Genomic DNA, 22,815 nt, shown 5'->3' with positions numbered 1-22,815 from the left:
AGCTAGTTTCCTCACCTGTGGAATGGGGACATACTGTCTCCCTTCAAGGAATAATGTGAAGATTAAACAAGGCGGGGCACAGGCTGGACTCACAAATGGTGGCTGTCGTCAGGTTGATGATCTCTGCTCCTTTCGTCCTCTTAGCTTTGCCCCAGATCTCGACGCCTCCAGAGGTCCGTGTGCCTGCTGGTTCTGCAGCAGTCTTCCCCTGCATGGCCTCTGGCTACCCAACTCCTGACATCAGCTGGAGCAAGGTAAATGCCTGGCAGGGTACCAGTGGGCATGTTTGAGGGTCAGGGACCTTGTTTTCATTTCCTCAGTGCCCCTCGGACCTGGTCCAGGTTTGGCCACAGAGTGTTCAGGGTTTGAGGGTGGCCTGAGACAGACATGGGAGACGGGCCCCATGGAGATGCAGGCCAAGGCCAGGGTCCAAAGTGTGCATATGTTTGCAGCTGGATGGGAACCTGCCACCCAACAGCCGCGTGGAGAACAATATGCTGATGCTGCCCTCAGTCCAACCACAGGATGCGGGCACTTACATCTGCACTGCCACTAACCGTCAGGGCAAGGTCAAAGCCTTTGCCAATCTGCAGGTGCCAGGTAAGACAGTACCCCCCCAGCTGGGATCGGCAGTGCCCTGTCCACTGCTTGGTGGGTTATCATCTCTAACTGTGCTCTCTGCCGACAGAGAGGGTGGTGCCCTACTTCACACAGACGCCCCGCTCCTTCCTGCCGCTGCCCACCATCAAGGATGCCTACAGGAAGTTCGAGATCCAGATCACCTTCCGGCCCGACTCCGCTGATGGTGAGCAGGAGAGGAGCTGATCTGGGGTGTCTGGGGCAGGGAATCTGGTGTAACTGCCATCATGGTATGGGCCCTGGCAGCCCCAAGTCCTCACCCCCCTCAGCCCTCCATGTCCCAGAGCCCCCAGGCCTGCTGGGCCTCCCCTCTGGGCCTCGCTCATACCTCCTCTCTTCTCCATCCCCACCTCTGTGACATCTGCTCCCTGAGCATCCCACAGCCCCTCTGCCGTTGGTGCATTGACACCCAACCCTCCGGTCCCCTCTTCCTATTCTTATTTCTGTTCCTTCCCTCCCCCTCCTCCCATCTCTCACCCTGTCCTCCTCTCTCTCTCTCTCTCATCTGTCTCCTTCCACCTCTTGCGGGTCTCTGACTTTCACTGTCCAGGCCTCCTTCTCTACTCGGGTGAGTGTCTGCCTCCATCACCTCGTTCGGGTAGAGCCTACAGTGTGCGTGAAGCAGTCAGTCTCTCTCTAGGAGCTGCCCGCAAGGCCTTCTATTTAGGGCACCCTCCTGAGGTAGTGGGAAGGCTCTGGCCGTGTGGGGTGCGCCAGAGGGAGCGACAGCTGTTAGAGTGGAGGGCTCACAAGCTTGGCGGGTTCATTCTTGGGCTGGGCAGACAGGGAGCGTGTAGCTGGCTGGGAGGCCCTTACACGGCTGTGTCTGCCCAGGGATGCTGCTGTACAATGGGCAGAAGCGGATGCCAGGCAGCACCACCAACCTGGCCAACAGGCTACCCGACTTCATCTCCTTCGGCCTCGTGGGCGGAAGGCCTGAGTTTCGGTGAGACCCTCACCCTCCTGGTTTATAGGGGGGGGGGAGCTGGGGGACTAGACTGCAGGGCTTCAGTACAGTACACACCACTCTGGGCTGAGTTCACATGGAAGTTCCAGAGGAAGGCGCTGTGCCCGTTACCCTCGGTGACACCCGATCTGCTGGAGTAGGCACGGTATGCCAGCCAGGTGGAGGAGGAAGCGCCTTGAGACTTGCACAGAAATACTCAGTGATGCTAAATGTGTCCTTAGGAGGTGGGACTGCGGCAGTCCAGGACTCATTCATCCAACAGTTTTTTGCTGAACACCTATGATGTGCCAGGCACTGATACAGGGATAAAAAAAGCAGATCAAGTTCTAGCCCTTTTGGGAATGTATATTCTAGTTGGGGAAGACCAGCCATAACAAAGAAAGAAAGAAGCAAGATGATCTCAGAGGAAGCAGTGCTCAGAGAACAGTGAGGCCAGCTGCTAGGCTGCAGCACCCTGGAACCAGGAGCAGTTAGAACCCCGGGGGCCACTCTGGATAAGCTCCCAGGGCAGGGGTGTGGGGGGAAGAGAAGAGCCAGAAAAGGCACAGGGATGGGGCAGGCCGGGGTGGATACCAGGGTGGGAGGATGGGGCAAGGACAGGACCTGGAAAAGGACTATAAGGAATGGTGACATCACCTGTGCCCCGACTGGGCCCCCTGCCCAGCTCTTCTTACAAATGAGACATCCTCTCTCTCCTGCACTGACCTTGACCCTGACCCACGGACCAGCTTTGACGCAGGCTCAGGCATGGCCACCATCCGTCACCCTACACCACTGGTGCTGGGCCAGTTCCACACAGTGACCCTGCTGCGTAGCCTCACCCAGGGCTCCCTGATAGTGGGCAGTCTGGCCCCAGTCAATGGGACCTCCCAGGTGAGACCCAACCCCTCCCATACCCCTGTTCTCAGGCCCCGCCCCACCTCTGCCCAGCCTGTCTGCCATTCCTGACCTTTCTCCTCCCCAGGGCAAGTTCCAGGGACTGGACCTGAATGAGGAGCTCTACCTGGGTGGCTACCCTGACTATGGTGCCATCCCCAAAGCGGGGCTGAGCAGCGGCTTTATAGGTGAGCCCCCTCCCCATCTCCAGGCCTGGCCAAGTCTTACCTGGCTGGCTGGCAGAGCCCATGGAAGCCTGGGAGGGCGCTGCAGAGCGTGGCTGGGGCTGGGCCCACCACCCGGCACCCCACCTTTGCTCTTCCTCCTGCCCTACCCCCAGGTTGTGTCCGGGAGCTACGCATCCAGGGTGAAGAGATCGTCTTCCATGACCTCAACCTCACAGCGCATGGCATCTCCCACTGTCCCACCTGTCGGGACCAGCCTTGCCAGGTAACCTCATACCTCGTGTGCCAGCTGGCTGGCCCTGGCCACTGCCTTCAGCTGTGGCAGGGCCCTGTGGGGAGCAGAGGAAGGCCAGAGTGTTCTCAGCCTGGCTTCTGGGGACTGCCTTACAGAACGGGGGCTGGTGCCAGGACTCAGAGAGCAGTAGCTACGTGTGCACCTGCCCTGCTGGCTTCACGGGGAGCCGCTGCGAGCACTCCCAGGCCCTGCACTGCCACCCAGGTGCGTACCCACCCCTCCTGATCACTGTTGCCCCTGGGTGCTTGACTGTGCCCCTTAAGATCCACTTGTACCCCAGCTGCTAACTGTGCTAACCACACATGGTCACTCTTACCCAAGTGCTTACCACTCCTCCTAGACACTGACTTCCATCGTTGCCACCCTAATGCTCACTTTGCCTCCCATCTCTGCTACCCAGGTACTCACCCCCATTACTGATGCTCGGGTACTCACCCCCCATCACTGCAACTCAAGCACTTACCTCCCTCTCACCCTTCCCCCCACCCCCCCCATCAGTGCAAGCCAGCTAACGCCCACCTTCCCGTCCATTACCAAGGCACTTGCCCCATTACCTGCCACCCAGGTACTCATCACCCCCGTGCTGTTGTCCACGTGTAGTCCTTCCAGAACACCACAGACAGGGTCACTCATTTACTGCCCCCTGCTGTCCTCCTGCCCAGCCTCCGCTGGCCCCACCCTTGCTCTAATCCATTCCCTCTCCTCGCTCTGGCCAAGCCCTAGATAGCCAAGGCCCCTGGTAGGGCTTTGACATCAGGACCACAGCCTCTCTTGGGTCACCTATGTCCTTGTGGCCTGTGTGTTCCCCAGAGGCCTGTGGGTCTGACGCTACCTGTGTGAACCGGCCCGATGGCCGAGGCTACACCTGCCGCTGCCACCTGGGCCGCTCAGGGATGAGGTGTGAGGAAGGTGAGTGAAGCCCAGCCTGAGATCCCTGGGAATCCCAGGAAGAAAGGAAGAATCTTGACAGGGAGCCTCTGAGGTCATGATGGGCCCTAGGATGGTAAAATTAGCCTCAGAGTCACCTGGCCAAGCTTCTGCCCAGTCTGAATCCCTTACATGAGAGCCCCTGAAAGGGGTGTCCATCTTATTGGAGATCCTTCCAGCCAGGTTTGCAGAGCTGGCTGGGCCAGGAGTTCCTGTGCAGCTATAGCTGTTGTCCAGCTGATCTTGAGCCTCTGAGACTAGAGAGTGAGGTGGGCAGGGGTCCCAGAGTAAGACAGAATAGTTGGACCCCTCCCGGTACTCTGGTATTCCCACCGCCCCTGGCTGAGCTGTGACTGCTGCAGGTGTGACTGTGACCACCCCCTCCATGTCGGGCACTGGCTCCTACCTGGTGCTGCCCGCCCTCACCAACACACACCACGAGCTACGTCTGGACATTGAGTTCAAGCCACTGGCACCCAGCGGAATCCTGCTGTTCAGCGGGGGGAAGAGCGGGCCTGTGGAAGACTTCGTGTCCCTGGCGATGGTTGGTGGCCACCTGGAGTTCCGCTACGAGTTGGGGTCAGGTGAGCACAGGACACCGAATGCAGGTGGGCTCTAGGTGCCAAGCTCTGTGCCCCTTTTGGCTGGCTGTGCCCTGAGGAGTCAGACAAGTTGAAGTCCCCTGCTCCTCACGTTCCTTCTCTGTGTGTGACTTTAATCAAGTCCCTAGACCTCTCTCAGGTTCCTTGTGAAACCCCAAGAGGCTGAAGCAGGTTCCCTGTCTACTCAAGTCCCCGTGTGGGCTGGGCCAGGGCCGGGGTCATCCATGTGCCAACCGCCCTGACGTCCTCCCTAGGGCTAGCTGTCCTGCGGAGCACGGAGCCGCTGGCCCTGGGCCGCTGGCACCGCGTGTCTGCTGAGCGCCTCAACAAGGACGGCAGCCTGCGGGTGGACGGCGGGCACCCTGTGCTGCGCTCCTCACCCGGCAAGAGCCAAGGCCTCAACCTGCACACCCTCCTCTACCTCGGCGGCGTGGAGCCCTCCGTGCAGCTGTCCCCAGCCGCCAACATCAGCACTCCCTTCCGTGGCTGCATAGGCGAGGTGAGGAGCAGCTTCCAAGTGAGGACGGAAGGGGTGAAAGCCAGGCCCTCCACCTGCAGCTAGCTGAAGGCCCTTGGCACTGGAAACTTCAGCTCTGAGTCTTAGTTTCTTCCTCTGTAAAGTGGGGATAATAGCACCTAATTTGAAGGGTTGTACTGAGGATGGACTGTACTGATGGATGTTGGTGGCACACAGTAGGTGCTCTTGTTCCTCCCTCCCCTCCCCTGGCATCCCATGTTATGGCTCAAGTTCCGGGTGGGGTTCGCAGCTACCTCTTCCGGTACATGGAGGCCCCTGCCTCCTGCGTTGCTGGAATCCTTCCATGTCCCTGTGCCCCCAGGTGTCGGTGAACGGCAAGCGGCTGGACCTCACCTACAGCTTCCTGGGCAGTCGGGGCATCGGGCAGTGCTATGACAGCTCCCCGTGTGAGCGCCAGCCGTGCCAGAACGGCGCCACGTGCTTTCCCGCTGGCGAGTACGAGTTTCAGTGCCTCTGTCGAGATGGCTTCAAAGGTGTGTGAGCCTGCCCAGGTCCGGGGAGGGCGAGGGGTACACAGTGGTCAGCAGCAACTCAAGGCCATGCCCACCCACCTCTGACATGACCCAGGAGACCTCTGCGAGCATGAAGAGAACCCCTGCCAGCTCCGTGAACCCTGTCTGCACGGGGGCACCTGCCAGGGCACCCGCTGCCTCTGTCCCCCTGGATTCTCTGGCCCGCGCTGCCAACACGGTAATTGCCCTGGCTTCTCTCCACCTCCCTTTTGGGGCCCTGGGGATGGGCAGAGTACCCACGGGTGTCTGTGCCCACTGACTGGACCCTGCCTTTCTCCATAGGGTCTGACCATGGCACAGCAGAGTCTGATTGGCATCTTGAAGGCAGCGGGGGCAACGGTACGTACAGTATTTGCTGTGGCCAACCAGAGAAGCTGAGCTGCTTGTCTCCTCCCTGGCTCAGGCCTCTCAGCCCCTTTGTCCAGTTACCCCACACCTTTAATGCTGGCCTCCAAGCAGAACAGGTCCGTGTGAGAGGTCACTGGTCACATATAGACGGAATAAAGAAGAGCAAAGCCACACACAGCTGGGTCCTACCATATACTTACTGGCTAGGGGCCCTTGGGCAGGCCTTATACCAGTCTGACCTCAGTTTCTTCCTCTATATTCATGCATCTTTCAACAGACATCTATTATGTGCCCATCCTTGTCCTGGGAGCAGTATACATATGATGAATAAAAGCAGGACCCTCATTCTCAAGGATTTCTCAATCTCTTTAAAAGCATTGATAATAATTTAGATATGAAGGTTTATTGAATATTCACCAGCACTGTGCTAACTGCTTTATTATTTGAAACTAATGTCATAAGAGAGGTACTGGTGGTATAGGGGGTAAGAGCAGGGACTCTGAAGCCAGCCTGCCTGCCTTCAAATCCTAGCTCTGCCACTTAGTAACTGTGTGACTTTGAGTGCCTTAGTTTTCTCACATAGACAATGGAGAGAAGTAGCATCCTTCCATAAGGCTTTGGATAAAATTTTGTGTGAGAGTAAAATTATTTAATGTGTTTAAAATGCTTAGCCCTGGCCAGTTAGCTCAGTTAGTTAAAGCGTCATCCAAAACACCAAGGTTGTGGATTTGATCCCCAGTCAAGGCACACACAGGGAGTGACCAGTGAGTGTACAACTAAGTGGAACAACAAATGAACGCTAAATCACCCCCCACTTCCTCCCTTCCTCCCTCCCTCTTTGTCTCTCTAAAATCAATCAATAAAAAATAAAAACCAAAATAAAATAAAATGCTTAGAACAATGGTCCATAACGTTAGAGTGGGTTCAATAACATTAGCTTTTTTTTTTTTTTGTATTTTTCTGAAGCTGGAAACGGGGAGAGACAGTCAGACAGACTCCCGCATGCGCCCTACCGGGATCCGCCCGGCACGCCCACCAGGGGCGAGGCTCTGCCCACCAGGGGGCGATGCTCTGCCCCTCCAGGGCATCGCTCTGTCGCCTGGGGCAGAGGCCAAGGAGCCATCCCCAGCGCCCGGGCCATCTTTGCTCCAATGGAGCCTTGGCTGCGGGAGGGGAAGAGAGAGACAGAGAGGGAGGAGAGGGGGAGGGGTGGAGAAGCAAATGGGCGCCTCTCCTGTGTGCCCTGGCCAGAAATCGAACCCAGGACTTCTGCATGCCAGGCCGACGCTCTACCACTGAGCCAACCAGCCAGGGCCAGGCTTTTCTTAACATTATATGTTAAGTTGTCCCTGGTTGGCTCAAGTGGTAGAGTGTCGGCCTGGCATGTAGATGTCCCAGGTTTGATTTCTGGGTGGGGCACACAGGAGAAGCAACCATCTGCTTCTCCACCTCTCCCCCGTCTCTCTCTCTCTCTCTCTCTTTCTCTCTCTTTCTATCTCTCTCCTCCTCCTGCAGCCATGGCTCAATTGGAGCAAGTTGGGTCTGGGCACTGAGGATGGCTCCATGGGCTCGCCTCAGGTGCTAAAATAGCTTGGTTGCCAAGCAATGGAGCAACGGCCCCAGATGGGCAGAGCATCACCCCATAGGGGGCTTGCCGGGTGGATCTTGGTTGGGCACATACAGGAATCTGTCTCTCTGCTTCCCCACTTCTCACTTAGGAAAAAATATATATTATACATAAGTCACAGGATTATTGTAAGGATTCTGTTAAATGCAATGATGTTTATAGGTGGATGTGAAACTCCCTGCACAGTGATTGATGCATAGTAGGTGCTTGATAAATGTTAGCTGTTCTCATCATTTAGGAGAGGGTGACAAAGTATCCCCGACTCTTGTAGCTGCCAGGTCCTCAGGGGCCAGTGCTGGCCTGTAGCATGGGTCTGAGCAAGTGGGGCTGGGGATGTTGGGGCCACGCACAGTATGGACGTTGGATACAAAAGGTCCAGGTTGCCATCCAGACTTCCTACTTCCTGGGCAAGTTACTCACCATGTGGGCCTATCTTCCCATCTGGGAGAAGGAAGGAACACAAAGGTTCTGAACCTTCAGGTACCGTGGACTTGTGACCAACAGTCCCAGTTCCTCAAGGCTGAGGGGGTTTCTTGGGATGTGGGACTTTCAGAGCTAAAACCAGGACTTACGCAGCAAATAGGGAGGGTTGCTCACCCTACCCGAACCTCTGACTGCCTAAAAAAAATGCATAGGAACCCACTTATACTGAAACAAGATTATCAAAATATTAAAAAAAAAATTTAAAGGTAACCTATGTGCTTCTTTATGAACACGTTAAATCAGTGGTCCCCAATCCCCAGGCCATGGACTGGTACCGGTCCGTGGGCCATTTGGTACCAGTCCACAGAGAAAGAATAAATAACTTATATTATTTCCGTTTTATTTATATTTAAGTCTGAACAATGTTTTATTTTTAAAAAAATGACCAGATTCCCTCTGTTACAACCGTCTAAGACTCACTCTTGACGCTTGTCTCTGTCACGTGATACATTTATCCGTCCCACCCTAAAGGCCAGGCCGGTTCGTGAAAATATTTTCTGACATTAAACCAGTCCATGGCCCAAAAAAGGTTGGGGACCACTGCGTTAAATAACAAGATCTAGTGCTAGTCCTCATAGCTAACACAATTTCAATAAGTGAAAACAATGTTTTCAGATATTTGCACTGACTATAATTTATAAATTCTATTAGTGAGAAAGTCACAGGTCCTCCTGTTACTCCTGTAGTTTGTTTTCTGTATGCATGATTAAGGGAACCGCTAAATTTCAGTGACACGTGAGTGAACACAGAGCCATAATGTTTTCCCACCCAAGGTCACAAGCCCCTGAATTGTGTCCACAGCCCCTTGGGGCTCCAGGGATTGCAGGGTCAGCCCTCTGGTCATGCGTGTTGGGGTGGAGGTGGGGTCAGGAGAACCGATGCCGGATGGACACTCCGAGCAGGTGAGCAGCCTCCTCCCCCTTTCCCCCGCAGATGCCCCAGGACAGTATGGAGCCTATTTCCATGATGGTGGCTTCCTAATCCTCCCCAGCCATGTCTTCTCCAGGAGGTGAGATGGGTGTTAGGAGAGCCTGTAGGCCCAGGGAGGAGAGCACGCAGAGAGGGGATTGGGACTCTGGGACTTCTGCCCCGTCACCCGCTCCCTCTCCCCCAGCCTGCCCGAGGTGCCCGAGACCATCCAGCTGGAAGTTCGGACCAGCACGGCCAGCGGCCTCCTGCTCTGGCAGGGCACGGTGAGTGTGTGTGTCTGGCCCGGGATCTCAGTGTTCCCAGCCCTCCGGTGGCCAGGGCAGTGGGAAAGAAAAAGGCAGAGGCCACAGCTCTCCAGGGCCTTGGCTCTCCAGGCCAAGGACCCCATAGCCTCTGTGCTTCCCTGGCAGGAGGTGGGAGAGGTCAGCCAAGGAAAGGACTTCATCAGTCTCGGGCTTCAGGACGGCCACCTTGAGTTCAGGTGGGTCCTCTCCCTCCCCTGGTCCCCCTCACCTCCTTAGTACCTTCTGCTCTGGTCAGCCCGTGGCTCCTCCCACATGAAGTTGCAGCTCCCAGTGCCCAGCAACATACCACCCCCACCTGCTTCCTAGACCCCCTCCTGTACCCCCTTCCACACTCCCCTCCCACCCACCCCCCAACACCCTCCCACCCTTCCACACACCCTCCCACATCCTCTCCTGTCCTGCCCCACCTCACACCTTCCTGGGCCTGTATGACTGCAGCTACCAGCTGGGCAGTGGGGAGGCCCGCCTTATCTCTGAGGACCCCATCAATGACGGCGAGTGGCATCGAGTGACAGCACTGCGGTAAGGGAGCCCACCTGGGCACTCGTGTGAGGGACCCCCACCATGCTTGGGGAGGCAGGCAGTGGGCTCGGGGAGACAGTTTGAAACTGGGGTTGGGAGAGCCAAGCACAGACTTCCAGGGCCGGACAGAACTCCATGGGGGTGAGTGAGTAGAGCACCTTCGGGCTGGATGGAACCTGGGTGGGCGCTAGGAAGCTGGGGGGGGGGGTGGCACAGATTGCTAATCCAGTGGGGGAGGCAGGAACTCAGGGAGCAGACTTCACTGGAGTCCTATGGGGGAAGGAGGGGACTCTGCTTGGGTCAGGGAGCATGGGGAACTGGTGGTGAAGGGCCTGACCCAGTTCCCCCCACCATAGAGAGGGCCAGAGAGGCACCATCCAGGTGGACGGTGAGGACCTGGTCAGCGGCCGGTCCCCAGGCCCGAATGTGGCAGTCAACACCAAGGGCAGCATCTATATCGGTAAGTCCTGGGCTCAGGCCTCGGTGCAGGAGTGGGGCTCCTGCTGAGCTGTGGCTCGTGCCTCCAGCTCCTCCAGGCCCCTGGAGCTGATGGGTCCTGTCCTCTCCCTCCCCGCAGGCGGAGCCCCCCACGTGGCCAGGCTGACTGGCGGCAGGTTCTCCTCCGGCATCACGGGCTGTCTCAGGAACCTGGTGCTGCACTCCGCCCTGCCCGGGGCCCCTCCCCCACAGCCATTGGACCTGCAGCACGGTGCCCAGGCGGGGGCCAACACACGCCCCTGCCCTTCGTAGGCAGCTGCCTGCCCCACGAGGACTCCTGGGCAGCGCCCCAGTCCCACAACGTCAAGTCTATTATTATTAATATTATTATGACTATTTTGTAAGAAACTGAGGCGATGCCACGCTTTGCTGCTACTGCCCTGGGCTGGACTAGAGGGTGGACATGCCACCCCCCACACAAACATACCTGGGCAAAGCCACAGGCTGGGGAGCAGGGCAGCTGGATGGGAGCAGGTGCCTCAGAGGAGCAGGCATGGTGGCTGAGTGGGCTCAGAGGTGGCCCCACCAGCAGAGCCGCCACAGCAGAGCTGGGCCTCCCATTTCTGTAGCCCTTGCCCCTACAAGAGCCAGCCTTGGCATACAGCCTGGGTCCTCACCAGCCTCTAGGAGCAGAGGGCGTCGCAATGGCCTATGCTACCCTCCTGGGTAGCAAAAGCTCTTTAGTGCCAACTGTGGAGCAAAAGGCAGCTCACCCTTGGACAGGTAGCCCCCACCCCCATTTGCCCATGTCCCAGACCCCCTCCACCTCCACCCTCGCCTCCGCCTGGCCAGCTGGTCTGCATTCCCCCACCCAACATCTAGCCCAGGCTCTGCCCTCTGGGGCTGTAAGGGAAACTCCACCCAGCTCTCACCAGGGGCTGATACAGGCAGAGCCCAGCACTGAAGGGTCTCCCTGCCCACACCAGGCCACCCCCCACCCCCACTGATCTGGAAGTGAAGGCCCAAGGGTCATGGGGGAAGAAGGGCATTGGTGGTTGGAAAGAGCTATTGCCTTGAGTGGGGGAAGCCAGGACTCAGGACGGAGGGACAGGAAGAGGCCATGACAGCCCCGCTCTATCTGTGGGAACCTGAGGGCCCAACTGGGGGTTAGTGCCCTCCCTACCAGCAGCCCCCAGATATTGGGTCTGTCCTAAAAGGGACCCTTCTGTGGTCTTTTGTCTTGATCTTTCATAATAAACGGTGCTATCCCCGCCAGGAAGGGCCCCTGTGTCTTTGACTAGGGACTGACTGTGTGAAAACCGAGAGCAGGCCAGGGTGGGCCAAAGCAGGGCAGGTGAGGTCTGGGCGTGAATCCAGGCAGCTCGGGTGAGGGAGGCCGCTGCTGCCTGCCTGGGCCTGGAGGTTCTGCCCTTCACTGACCCAGCAAAGCACCAGCCACCACACGAGCTGCAGGGCCCGTTACCTCCCGTGGCCTTCCCCAGAACCCTGTGAGGCAGGAACATCCTTTTTTCCCAAGGAGCAGACAATCTCAGAGGCTTACGTGACATGCCCGAGATCAGGCAGCTGCGGTCGGACTGACCACCCGGAACCCACTCTCCTTCCTCTGAAGCTGAGGCCTTTTTACGGATGGCCTCCCTGACCCTGGAAGGCTGCCCCCCTCTGCCGCAGCTCCCAGGGGCCACCTGGCCAGGACGTGTGTGACACATGGTACAGCTAAAGCAGAGGCTCCGGGCACCAGCCCGCCAGGCCAGCCGGCTGGAGGAGCAACAGCGGCAGAGCCCAGCGAGGAGCCCAGCGCCACCTTCTGTAGCTAGGGACCTGTGGGAGGAAGGGAGAGTCCACTCAGGCCTCAGCCTGGGCCTGCTCCCCCGTCTCCATCACCTGGAGAGGGACACGAGTGATGTTGGTGAGAGGAGAGGGAACAGGTGGTAACAAGAGCCATCTACCTTCCAGAGCTGCCTCCTGTTGTGCAGAGCCCCAGCCTGCCGGGGGACTGCTCTCAGCTGCAGTCCAGAGGGGGCCTGCTGACCCGCGAGCTGGGGGAGACAGTCCAGGGCTTGGAGGTATCGTCCTCCAAACCTCCCTCCTGGCTGGGCATCAGAGAGGGACCTGCAGTGGGAAATAACAGAGCTAACACTGAGAAGTGTGCTTTCTGAGGCATGACTGTCTCATTGAATTCTCCCCCACAGCTTTCTGAGTTTGTTAAAATTAGTATTTTCATTGTATAGATCAGGAAAGTGAGGTTAAATCACTTGCCCAGGTCCCATAGCTGGAAGCAATAGGGGAGGGCGGCTAGAAGTCATGTGGTCCAGCTCCAGGGCCTGGGGTTCATGTATGGAGCTGCTTCTCAGGAAGGAGGATGTGAATGGATCGCCTGTTTTCTGTGTGAAAGACACCGTGCTCAGTGCTGGGCCCTTGACCTACAGTATTTCACATTCAGTTTGTAACAGCTCAGAAGAGTTAGGTTTATCAGCTCTATTATACTGATGAGGAACTCACGGCATAGGGAGGCTCATTCTTCTACTTGTTTGACTCATTTTTTCTTGAGCATCTACTATACTCCAAGCATTGCTTTAGGAACGGGATACAACAGGGAGCAAAACAGACAAAATATTTTCATGGAACTGGCATTTTAGTGTCAGAAGACATAAAACAAATTATGTCAAATGGAGATAAAATTAAGCAAGGCCTGACCTGTGGCAGCATAGTAGATGGTGTCAACCTGGAAGGCTGAGGTCGCTGGTTCAAAATCCTGGATTTGCCCAGTCAAGGCACATGTGGGAGTTGATGCTTCCTGCTCCCCTCCCCACCACCTTTCTCCTCTCTGTAAAATCAATAAATCAAATCTTTTTTTTTTTTTTTTAAACCAGGGAAAAGAGACGGCATGTTGGCTAGGGGTAGGTTTTTTTTATTATTATTGTGGTGAAATATACCATAATAAACCATTAACCATTTTTAAGTGTACGGTTTAGTGATATTACACACATTCACACTGTTTTGCAACCATCACCACCATCCATGTCCAGAACTTCTTCTTGCAAAACTGAAACTCTGTCATTAAACACTAGCCAGTGACCTTGGGGTTTCAAGCAGGGGTCCTCCACATCCTGGGTTGATGCTCTACCCACTGCGCCACCACTGTTCAGGCAATAACTCCAGTCTTATGAGAAAAACATCAGACAAATTGATGCCAGTAGCTTGGTTGTGAACTGCAAAAGGGAATAGTGTCACTCTACAGTTTGGGAGAGAAGGGGACATGGGTGACGATCAGGAGTTCAGTTTTGGGCCAAATTATGTTTGATATGCCGCCTGCATATCCACGTGGAGATGAGCAGGGAGGTGGTTATGTAACTGAAGTTCAGAGCCAGTTCCAGCCAGCTCTGCATCATGAAGGAGACCACCGAGGGAATGGGGGGATGGAGGATGGATGGAGGAGGAACAGACAGGGATGGCCTCAGGGCACAAAGCACAGCGTCAGGGAGGTAATGGGGAGCCTGCAAAGGAGACTGAGAAGTGGCTTGGGGGGTAAGTGTGGGGTCCTGGGAAGCTGGATTTCACCCCTCAGGTGTTTGCAACAAACAACCTGCTCAACAGTATATGCCAGTCATTGGGGGAAGGGTCATCTAGATTTCCAAGGATGTTCCTGAGTGACTTATTCTGGTTTCTCTGTACTGGGAGGTCACTCCTGGTTATGTCACTCACTGACTAAGACCTTGGGCCACACACTCATTTCGCCTCCCTAGGCTTCAGTTTCTCCATCTGTAAAATGTGAGTCAGACTGGATCAATGGTTTTTCAAAGTAAGTCTTGAGAGTCAAAGTCAGGTCCAACTGTGGGACACGGGGCCCCCCATGTCTACTTGAATAGAGCATTTCTCCTTTTGATGTCTGGGCCCCTGTGCAAGGTCCTATTTTGGAAAAGCTTCTGCAAAAATATCGTCTGAAAGCAGCTGGATTAGATCATCTCTAATGTCACTGGCTCTCACTTGCTCTGATCCTCAGGTACCCTGGTCTAAACTGATTCCCCTCTACTGTGCGCCCCCTTATCCTCTCCTGCCACGGCCCTGCCCTAAGGAACTGGAGCTGGGCCCCTGCTTCCCTCCTAGCTGCTCAGGGTCCCGGCTAACCCCGTCACTGACCTGTGCAGTTGGCTGGTGGCCACGAAGCCTGGTCACTGCTGCTGCCACAGTTGTCCATGCCCCAGAGATCACATACCAGGCTTGGAGGAATGCACCTGCCATTGCGACAGCGGCAGTGGGGACCACAGGAATCTGGGGACGAAAGGGGAGGCATGTTTCAAGGACCTTAGACCAGCCTGTAACACAGCAGGATATGCAGTCCTATAGTGAGGGATTTTGAGAGGTGTGAGGAGAGGGCTGTTTCCGTGTGCATGCAGATGAGAGTGTGAATGAGCATTTCGTGGGAGACAGGTAGATGATGATGATGATCCCAGTTCATTAAGTTCTCACAGTAACCCTATGGGGTAAATACTTTTATTGATCCCACTTGAGATGAGAAACTGATGCACGGGGTGGTCACCTGACCAAAGCCACACACCCACATCTAAGTAGCAGAGTAGGAATTCAGTCCCATGCTCATAAACACTGGCACACAGCGTGACCATGTGGCCACATGCGTATGTGCACCCAACCTACAATATCCCAGTGAATCAGACTTTGTTCATGGTGTTGACTGCCGTCAGCTCTGCCTGGCATTCTCTTCTCCAAATAACGGCATGACTCCTTTCAGGTCTGCACTGAAATGTGATCTCGGGAGGCCTTCTCTAGTCTCCTGTGAGAATAGCACACCACCCCTCCCTCAGGACCCTCACCCTCCAGATCCTGATCTTAGTTCCTCTGCAGCATGTCCCACCAAATCAGAATCAAGATTTACTTGACTGTTTGGGTTTGGTCTGTCTCCCCCACCAAAATGTCAGCCCAAAGAGGGTGGGGACTTCTCTTTTGTTCATTGCTGGATCCCTAGAACTTAGAACAGTACCTGGCACATTGTAAGTGGTCAATTAATATTTGTTAAATGCTTGAACATGCACACAGGTGAAAGAATTGTATGTTTCGGTGCAAGGGTGTGGCAGGCAATTTGGCTCACTCAGCAGTCCATTCTGTGGAGGGGAAAAAAGTTCAGGTGGGACTGCCCAACACCATGGCTCAGAGGTGGGCATGGGCATCAGAGCATTCCCTTTCCTGGCCATGACAAATCAGATTTGACCCCAGGACTTTTGCTAGAACCATAAAAAGTGCTTGCTTTCTATTTCATTGAGGTTAGAGCTATAAGGGTGATTGTGGACTTGGAGCTGCAGGGTCGCCTTGTTGCTAAGTAGAACGAGGAGCTGCCTGAGATGGAAGCCAGGCAGACCCACACAATGCAAAGGGAGAGGAAGAGAACAAATAGAGCCCACGTGACGTTACTTGAACTCCTGGATCCAGCTATACCTGAACCATACATATACCTGAACTATACCTGAACCATAATACTCAGTTATAGGAGATCCTCAAGATTCTCCTTTGGTATAAGCTAATGAATTGGGTTTCTTTTGTTTGTAAATGAAAGTGAATAACCTAAAATATAGAAGTGTTTAGGTATAAGAGTGAATGTCTATGAGAGAAATCAGTAGTGTGGCAGTGTGTGGGGAGTCACGTGTGACTGTAAATGTAAGAGTGTGTGAATATAAGAGCCGGGGAGGCTGTATGAGCAATTAAGACTGCATGTAGACCAAGGATGTGAAATGAACCTTCTTTATTCAGATGACAAAACTGTCCCAAGGAAGCCAGAGTTGTGATAGGGCTTCACCACTACCACCTTCTTTTTGGAGCCCAATCCCGCTAAACTCAGAACCAGCAACATTCTTGGCCTCTCTGACCGACAGCTGTTTCTTAAAAGAGGGGAAGGCCACTAGGAAATATGGAGGGAGGAAAAAGCAGGAGGGAGGAACCTACAGGAGCCAGAAAGGGACCCCAGGCACCATGGGTCATGACCCCCAGGATTTAGGGTACAAATTTCATATACTCCCTCCCAGAGCCAGATACTCTAATGGGGGAAGAGAGGATCTAAAATCTAAAATTCAGACCATGCACAATTTCAGGAAAGGACAGTGGGATTTTACTAAAGAGACAAATGAGACAGAATGAGGGTGCCCGATTCCAAGCTCAGTGTTCAAGGCCTGTCCGGGGCCCGGCACGCCAAGGTCTAGTTCCTTCTTTGCCTGAGTTGGTTTGCAGAGACCCCTGTGTTCTTGTCTCCAAGTGCTCGCAACCCCATGTCTACTTCTCCAGCTTGGATTTTTAGCCCGAGATGGCGATAGAGCTGCTCCGTGGTTTTAGAATCATCTAGACTTCAGCAGCTCATCTGCTCACCAACACTGGACAGAAGTTCTGCTCTGACATTGGCTGTGACATTGGTGAGTTGTCTCTAGTCCTGGGGGTGGGCAGTGGAACCTGCTGGTGCTAAAGCTCTGAACTCTATTTGTGCAAGAGGACAACTCTGGTAGTGAGAATCCTGCCGCTGCTTTTGTGAGCAGGGCAGCCTGGGCCCCTTTGCTGACCCTCCCACGCCCGACTCCCATCTGTGAGTATGAGGATAAGAACACTGTGAGGAATAGGCGAGACTGGAATGCAAGGGGCCAGAGGCAATGCTTAATAAGTGATTGGTATTTATATCAGTTCCCTTTCCTTGCCTGAAAGGGTTTCTGTCACAATTATGAGAGTCCTAACTAGGCCACTCTGCAATGATGAAGGGCTGACCCAGGACAGAGGAGACCGTGTGTGAACATGACGGTGCGTGTGAGTTGTGTGGAAGGGTGCAAGGTGGTACTGTGGGTGTAAAAGGTGTGTATGATGTGAACTGCATGTGTGAGCGTGCAGTGTGTGAGGTAGCTGGTTTGTGTATTGCAGTGTGGGTGTGCAAGCTTTGGAGCTGTGAGTTGTGTACATGCACAGTGTGTGTGAGTGGGTGGGTGTTAAGAGTGTGAGGTAGTGTCTGGGTGTGTGTGTCTGTCTGGTATAAGCATCCATGGAAGCCAGTTTTCTGGGGTTGACTCTTTGGGTCTAGAATATCCCTTACTATGACCACCTCCAATCCTGCCACCACTCACCACCTCCTTCTCTCTCTTAAGACCCAGTCCTTCCATCTTCTAATGCTCCCAGTGCCTGACTGGTGGCCCCAGTCGGAAGTTGCCCCACCTTGGAGGTCCTGGTTCTGACCAACGGCCCTAACCCACCCAGCCGGAAAGAGGTGACTTTGCCCACGAAGTCCATGCGGGGCTGGAGACCTCTGGTGACCAGGCACAAGCCCAGGAAGTCCCTGGTGGATGCCACGGGGGCAGGGATGGTGAGGCCGCAGAGAGGGGCACCCAGGGGCCAGAGTGCTCCCTGGGGACCCTCGTAGAACTGCAGGTAGGAGCCGGGGGCGCACGCTCTGGACGCTGGGGTGAAGGTGTTGGGCGCTGGTGATGCCGGAGAGATCAGGCTGTAGACCAAGAAGAAGCAGAACTGGAAGTGGATCCTGTCCCGGGGGGCCGCCGTCTGCATCCAGAGTCCGCAGTCGGTGTCCCGGGCCATGAAGCAGAACCTGCGAGACGTGGGGTGCGATCGCAGCAGCACCCGTCACCCTGCCACTTCTGCCTGCAGAGGTGCACCAGGTCAGCTGCAGCGAAAAGCACGAGCCCTGGAACCACGCGGCCTAGTTGCAAGCCTGGCGCTCGCTGCCTACTGTTCTCTTTGTGACCCAAAGTAAGTCACTCACCCTCTCTGAGCCTGTTTCTTCATTGGTAAAATGGGGATGAGCAAACAATCTCAGAATTTTTGTGAGGATTAAATAATTGAATTGGCCTGACCAGGCGGTGGCGCAGTGGATAGAGCATCGGACTGGGATGCGGAAGGACCCAGGTTCGAGATCCTGAGGTCGCCAGCTTGAGCGCGAGCTCATCTGGTTTGAGCAAAGCTCACCAGCTTGGTCGCTGGCTCGAGCAAGGGGTCACTTGGTCTGCTGAAGGCCCACGGAAGGCACATATGAGAAAGCAATCAATGAAGAACTAAGGTGTCGCAACGAAAAACTGATGATTGATGCTTCTCATCTCTCTCTGTTCCTGTCTGTCTGTCCCTGTCTATCCCTCTCTCTGACTCTCTGTCCCTGTAACAAATAATAATAATAATAATAATAATAATAATAATAATAATTGAATTTACATCCCCAGTCTCTTATTCAGAAACCCTAGAATGAGCTCTGGCTTGGTAGCTCAGTTGGTTAGAGCACTGTCCCCATATGCCAAGGTTGCGGTTTTGGGCCAGAGTACATTAAGCATCAATTGATGAATGCATAAATAAGTGGAACAACAAATTGAGGTTTCTTTCTCTCTCTCTCTCTAATCAGTGAAATTAAAAAAAAAATTTAAAACCCCAGAATGTGTTTCAGAATGTTCAAGATTTTAGAAAGATAATATGATGCATATACAGTGTGGGTCAAAAGTAGGTTTGCAGTTGTTTGTATGGAAAATAATACAATTAATAATACAAAAATAAAGTCTGGCCTGACCAGGCGGTGGCACAGTAGATAGAGCATAGGACTGGGATGCGGAGGACCCAGGTTCAAGACCCCGAGGTCGCCAGCTTGAGTGTGGGCTCATCTGGTTTGAGCAAAGCTCACCAGCATGGACCCGAGGTCACTAGCTTGAGTAAGGGGTCACTCGGTCTGCTGTAGCTCTATGGTCAAGGCACATATGAGAAAGCAATCAACGAACAACTAAGGTGTTGCAACAAAAAACTGATGATGGATGCTTCTCATCTCTCTCCGTTCCTGTCTGTCTGTCCCTATCTATCCCTCTCTCTGACTCTCTCTCTCTGTCTCTGTAAAAAAAAAAAAAAAAAAAAAAAAAGAATAAAGTCTGTTTCACGTACTCACAACTGCAAACTGACTTTTGCCCCACCCCGTACAGTAGATTATGTTGCAGTCCTCCACGATCACATTTTCTAGACCAAGTGTAAGAACATTTACCCTACGCAGAGCAAATAGAGACAAAGAGAGCCTCCTGCAGTTCAGGTCAGGTGTTGCCAGTAAGTTAGTTAAGAACAAATTTTTGGTTTCTACAGCTTTTTTAATTTTGAAGTTGAAAGTAAAGGATCGTGGACACGTCTGTGTTTGGTGTTTAAGACAGTATCTGGCAGTCAGTGAGTATATAGCAATGTAAGCTAGTACTGTTGCCTAATTGAAAGATGGGCCATAGTTAGGCACCTGCCCATCCAATAGCCTTTTCCTCTCCATGCTGAAAGAACCCTAATTTAACCTCAGCTGTAAAGGGACAACAGGCTAGTGCGGGGGATGAGGTATAGAGTTAGTGAATTGAACACCTTCTGTGTGCCAGGCTAAGTGTCTTGCATGGCTCATCTTATACGCACAAAAATGAATTCTCTTGGTATGGGTCTGTTTTGATTCCTGTTTTACTATTGAAGAAACTGAGACTTGGAGAGTTGAAACAATAACCTCCATGGCAGAAATGCAGGAGGGCACAGAGTGAGTGTGTGAACGCAGAGCTGCCTGACTCCAAAGCCCACAGTGTTTCCATGACAGGTCTGAGGACTATCCCACCCATCCCCAGACCCCCGCTTCTGGGTGACTTGGAGCTCCAGTCTTCCAGAGGGGTTTGAGTAGACTGAGGGGTGCCAGACAAGACCGGGCACAGAGTTTCCCAGCCTCCCCCAACTCACCCATCAGGGTGAGTGTTGATTGGGGAAACAGTCTCTGAGGGTGGTGGGACCCGAATCTCCTGCCCTCCCCAGCCAAGTCGCTTTATACTCACCTGTCTCCAGAGCAGACACAGTCAGGGCGGCTGCCCCCAGCAGGAGCAGCTTTTGGGGCTCCATTCAGGCCTTGCTGTATCCAGCAACAGGGCAGACCTGCAGAATCTTCCATTTGGGTCTTTGGGGAAATGGATATGGGGACCTGGCCAGGCCAGTGGGGAGGCTAGCAGGGTCCAAGGAACAAGGAGAGGCAAGTCTGCCAGCTCCTCTGGTCTCTTCACAGTGATTTCTGTGGTCCCCGTTCCAGAACCGCCTTCAGATCAGGATTGTATTTAGGGTTGTCATGGAGATTTGGGGCTGGGGTGGAGCCTGGGGCGAGAAGGTGGAGAGGATGTCTGCTCACCCCCTGCCAAATAGGAACCAGGAAACTCAGATCCTGTTCAGCCACAGGGCTCCTAGGAAGGGGACCCAAAGTCCTAGAATGCTGCTGCCTTCCTGGATAAGTCAGCACCATAGGGACTGAGCTTAAGAGAGGCGCAGGACAACACAGGAACCTCTTGAAGGACAACACAGCTTAAGAAAGGCAGCGAGTGGTAAAGGAGCATCGGGCCAGGAGTCAGCTCTATTACAAAGTATTTCTGCCTCAGGGCCTTTGCACTCACAGTTCCCTCCAGCTGCAGTGCTCTTCCCCCATAGCGTTCCATGGCTGGCTTCATTCAGGTTTCAGGTCACATGTTACCTCCCCAGCCCATACTTCCCTGAGCACATCTCAATCTGAATTAGCACTCTCCCTGTCACTCAATCACATCTCCCCAAATGTATTATATCAGCACTCACTGCAATTATTTTGCTTATTTATATTTTGTTGTATATATTATCTGTTGTTCCCTAATAAAATTGCATTCCATGACTGTCTTGTTGATCTCTGAACCCCTAGGTCAGTGGTTGGCAAACTCATTAGTCAACAGAGCCAAATATAAACAGTACAATGATTGAGATTTCTTTTAAGAGCCAAATTTTTTAAACTTAAACTATATAGGTAGGTACATTCCTTATCAAGGTAGCGCCCGCATGTGGTATTTTGTGGAAGAGCCACACTCCAGGGGCCAAAGAGCCACACGTGGCTCGCAAGCCACGGTTTGCCAACCACTGCCCTAGGTCATAGCACAGTGTCTGGTGCAGGGCAGGTATCCAGGAAATAACAATAAATGTGTAGTGTTGAGCAAATAGCCTCCCTTTTTCAGCATTTTACTTCTCCATGTGTAAAAGAAAGGGCTTAAACCATTCCAGGCTTTTTCAAAACTTGTTATCAGCCTGACCTGTGGTGGCGCAGTGGATAAAGTGTTAACCTGGAATGCTGAGATTGCCGGTTTGAAACTCTGGGCTTGCTTGGTCAAGGCACATGTGGGAGTTGATGCTTTCTGTTCCTCTGCCCATTCTTTCTCTCTATCTCTTGCTCTAAAATGAATAAATAAAATCTAAAAATAATTTATTAGTAGAACATTTTTTTTTAGGTTTCTTACATGGAACCTTTAACATAAAACTAAAACTTTTCAAGTCTCAGTTTCTTCATCTGACAAATGGAATAATGATAGTTTCAACTTCATAGATATGTTGTAAGGATGAAGTAATTTGATATAAATTGGGTACTTAGAATAGTGTCTGGCCTGACCAGGCAGTGGCGCAGTGGATAGAGCGTCAGACTGGAACACAGACGACTCAGGTTCGAAACCCAAAGGTCGCCGGTTTGAGTGTGGGCTCATCTGGTTTGAGCACAGCTCACCAGCTTGAGCAAGGGGTCACTTGGTTTGCTGTAGCTCCCGCCCCTGGGGTCAAGGCACATATGAAAAAGCAAACAATGAATAACTAAGATGCCGCAACAAAGAATTGATGCTTCTCATCTCTCTCTCCCTTCCCGTCTGTCCCTATCTGTCCTCTGTCCCTCTCTCTGTCTCTGTCACACACACACACACACCCTTCAATTTGTAAAAACGCAGTACACAATAAAAAAAAAAGAATAGTGTCTGTTACATTGTAAAGTGCCAGTGCACATTAGGATCGATGATGACTCTTTTTTTTTTTTTTTTGTATTTTTCCGAAGCTGGAAACGGGGAGAGACAGTCAGACAGACTCCTGCATGCGCCCGACCGGGATCCACCCGGCACGCCCACCAGGGGGTGACGCTCTGCCCACCAGGGGGCAATGCTCTGCCCCTCCGGGGCGTCGCTCTGCTGCGACCAGAGCCACTCTAGCACCTGGGGCAGAGGCCAAGGAGCCATCCCCAGTGCCCGGGCCATCTTTGCTCCAATGGAGCCTCGCTGCGGGAGGGGAAGAGAGAGACAGAGAGGAAGGAGAGGGGGAGGGGTGGAGAAGCAGATGGGCGCTTCTCCTGTGTGCCCTGGCCGGGAATCGAACCCGGGACCCCTTGCACGCCAGGCCAACGCTCTACCACTGAACCAACTGGCCAGGGCCTCGGTGATGACTCTTAATGTCATCATTACTTAAATAGAGGTGCTTCATTTTTTAAGAAATCCCAGTAGAAGCCTTTAAAAAGAATTTTCCCCATTGATTTGAGGGAGAGGAAGAAGGGAATTGGGGAGGGGAGGGAAGGAAGAGAGAGAAGCATCAACTTGTTCTACCATTTAGTTGTTCCATTTACTTATACATTGATTGCTTCTCTGTGCTCTGGGACGATGCTCTAACCAACTGAACTATCCGGCCTGAGCCCTGACTGGGAATCAAACCCACAATCACAGTGTGCCAAGATGAAGCTTTATCCGCTGAGCCACCTGGCCAGGGGCCAGTAGAAGCCTTTGAAACACCACCTCAGAGTCCCAGGACTCTATGGAAAGG

The 22,815-nt window shown here is 53.5% G+C and overlaps 2 protein-coding genes across 14 annotated transcripts in view; one reads left to right on the top strand and one right to left on the bottom strand.

Annotated features, from left to right (window-relative positions):
* Positions 1-10,944, top strand: part of HSPG2 (heparan sulfate proteoglycan 2) — a 108,434-nt gene extending 97,490 nt beyond the window's left edge. For 8 of the 13 annotated variants that reach the window (XM_066375355.1, XM_066375354.1, XM_066375350.1 and 5 more), the window contains 21 exons: positions 145-254; positions 453-600; positions 689-805; positions 1,190-1,207; positions 1,474-1,585; positions 2,335-2,479; positions 2,571-2,670; positions 2,823-2,932; positions 3,058-3,166; positions 3,773-3,871; positions 4,252-4,473; positions 4,746-4,990; positions 5,331-5,502; positions 5,597-5,719; positions 5,824-5,880; positions 8,933-9,008; positions 9,114-9,192; positions 9,340-9,410; positions 9,673-9,756; positions 10,113-10,216; positions 10,334-10,944. In XM_066375355.1, coding sequence (XP_066231452.1) covers positions 145-254; positions 453-600; positions 689-805; positions 1,190-1,207; positions 1,474-1,585; positions 2,335-2,479; positions 2,571-2,670; positions 2,823-2,932; positions 3,058-3,166; positions 3,773-3,871; positions 4,252-4,473; positions 4,746-4,990; positions 5,331-5,502; positions 5,597-5,719; positions 5,824-5,880; positions 8,933-9,008; positions 9,114-9,192; positions 9,340-9,410; positions 9,673-9,756; positions 10,113-10,216; positions 10,334-10,506 — 2,474 coding nt within the window. In that variant the 3' untranslated portion in view covers positions 10,507-10,944. The remainder of the gene's footprint in view (positions 1-144; positions 255-452; positions 601-688; positions 806-1,189; positions 1,208-1,473; positions 1,586-2,334; positions 2,480-2,570; positions 2,671-2,822; positions 2,933-3,057; positions 3,167-3,772; positions 3,872-4,251; positions 4,474-4,745; positions 4,991-5,330; positions 5,503-5,596; positions 5,720-5,823; positions 5,881-8,932; positions 9,009-9,113; positions 9,193-9,339; positions 9,411-9,672; positions 9,757-10,112; positions 10,217-10,333) is intronic. The other 5 variants (XM_066375359.1, XM_066375358.1, XM_066375357.1 and 2 more) reach the window with 1 other exon arrangement.
* Positions 10,945-11,616: 672 nt separating this feature from the next.
* On the bottom strand, positions 11,617-20,085 carry LDLRAD2 (low density lipoprotein receptor class A domain containing 2). The gene is given in 6 exon segments (XM_066371784.1): positions 11,617-12,255; positions 12,257-12,324; positions 14,353-14,484; positions 17,448-17,828; positions 17,831-17,872; positions 20,022-20,085. Coding segments are annotated over 6 exon segments (885 nt in total). The 3' UTR covers positions 11,617-12,057.
* Between the last annotated feature and the right edge of the window lie 2,730 nt (positions 20,086-22,815).

This window comes from Saccopteryx leptura, chromosome 3 (genome assembly GCF_036850995.1).
Source record: "Saccopteryx leptura isolate mSacLep1 chromosome 3, mSacLep1_pri_phased_curated, whole genome shotgun sequence".
Classification (NCBI taxonomy): domain Eukaryota; kingdom Metazoa; phylum Chordata; class Mammalia; order Chiroptera; family Emballonuridae; genus Saccopteryx; species Saccopteryx leptura.
Note: the sequence above shows the minus strand (reverse complement) of the source record. Positions and strands in the feature narration are given on the sequence as shown.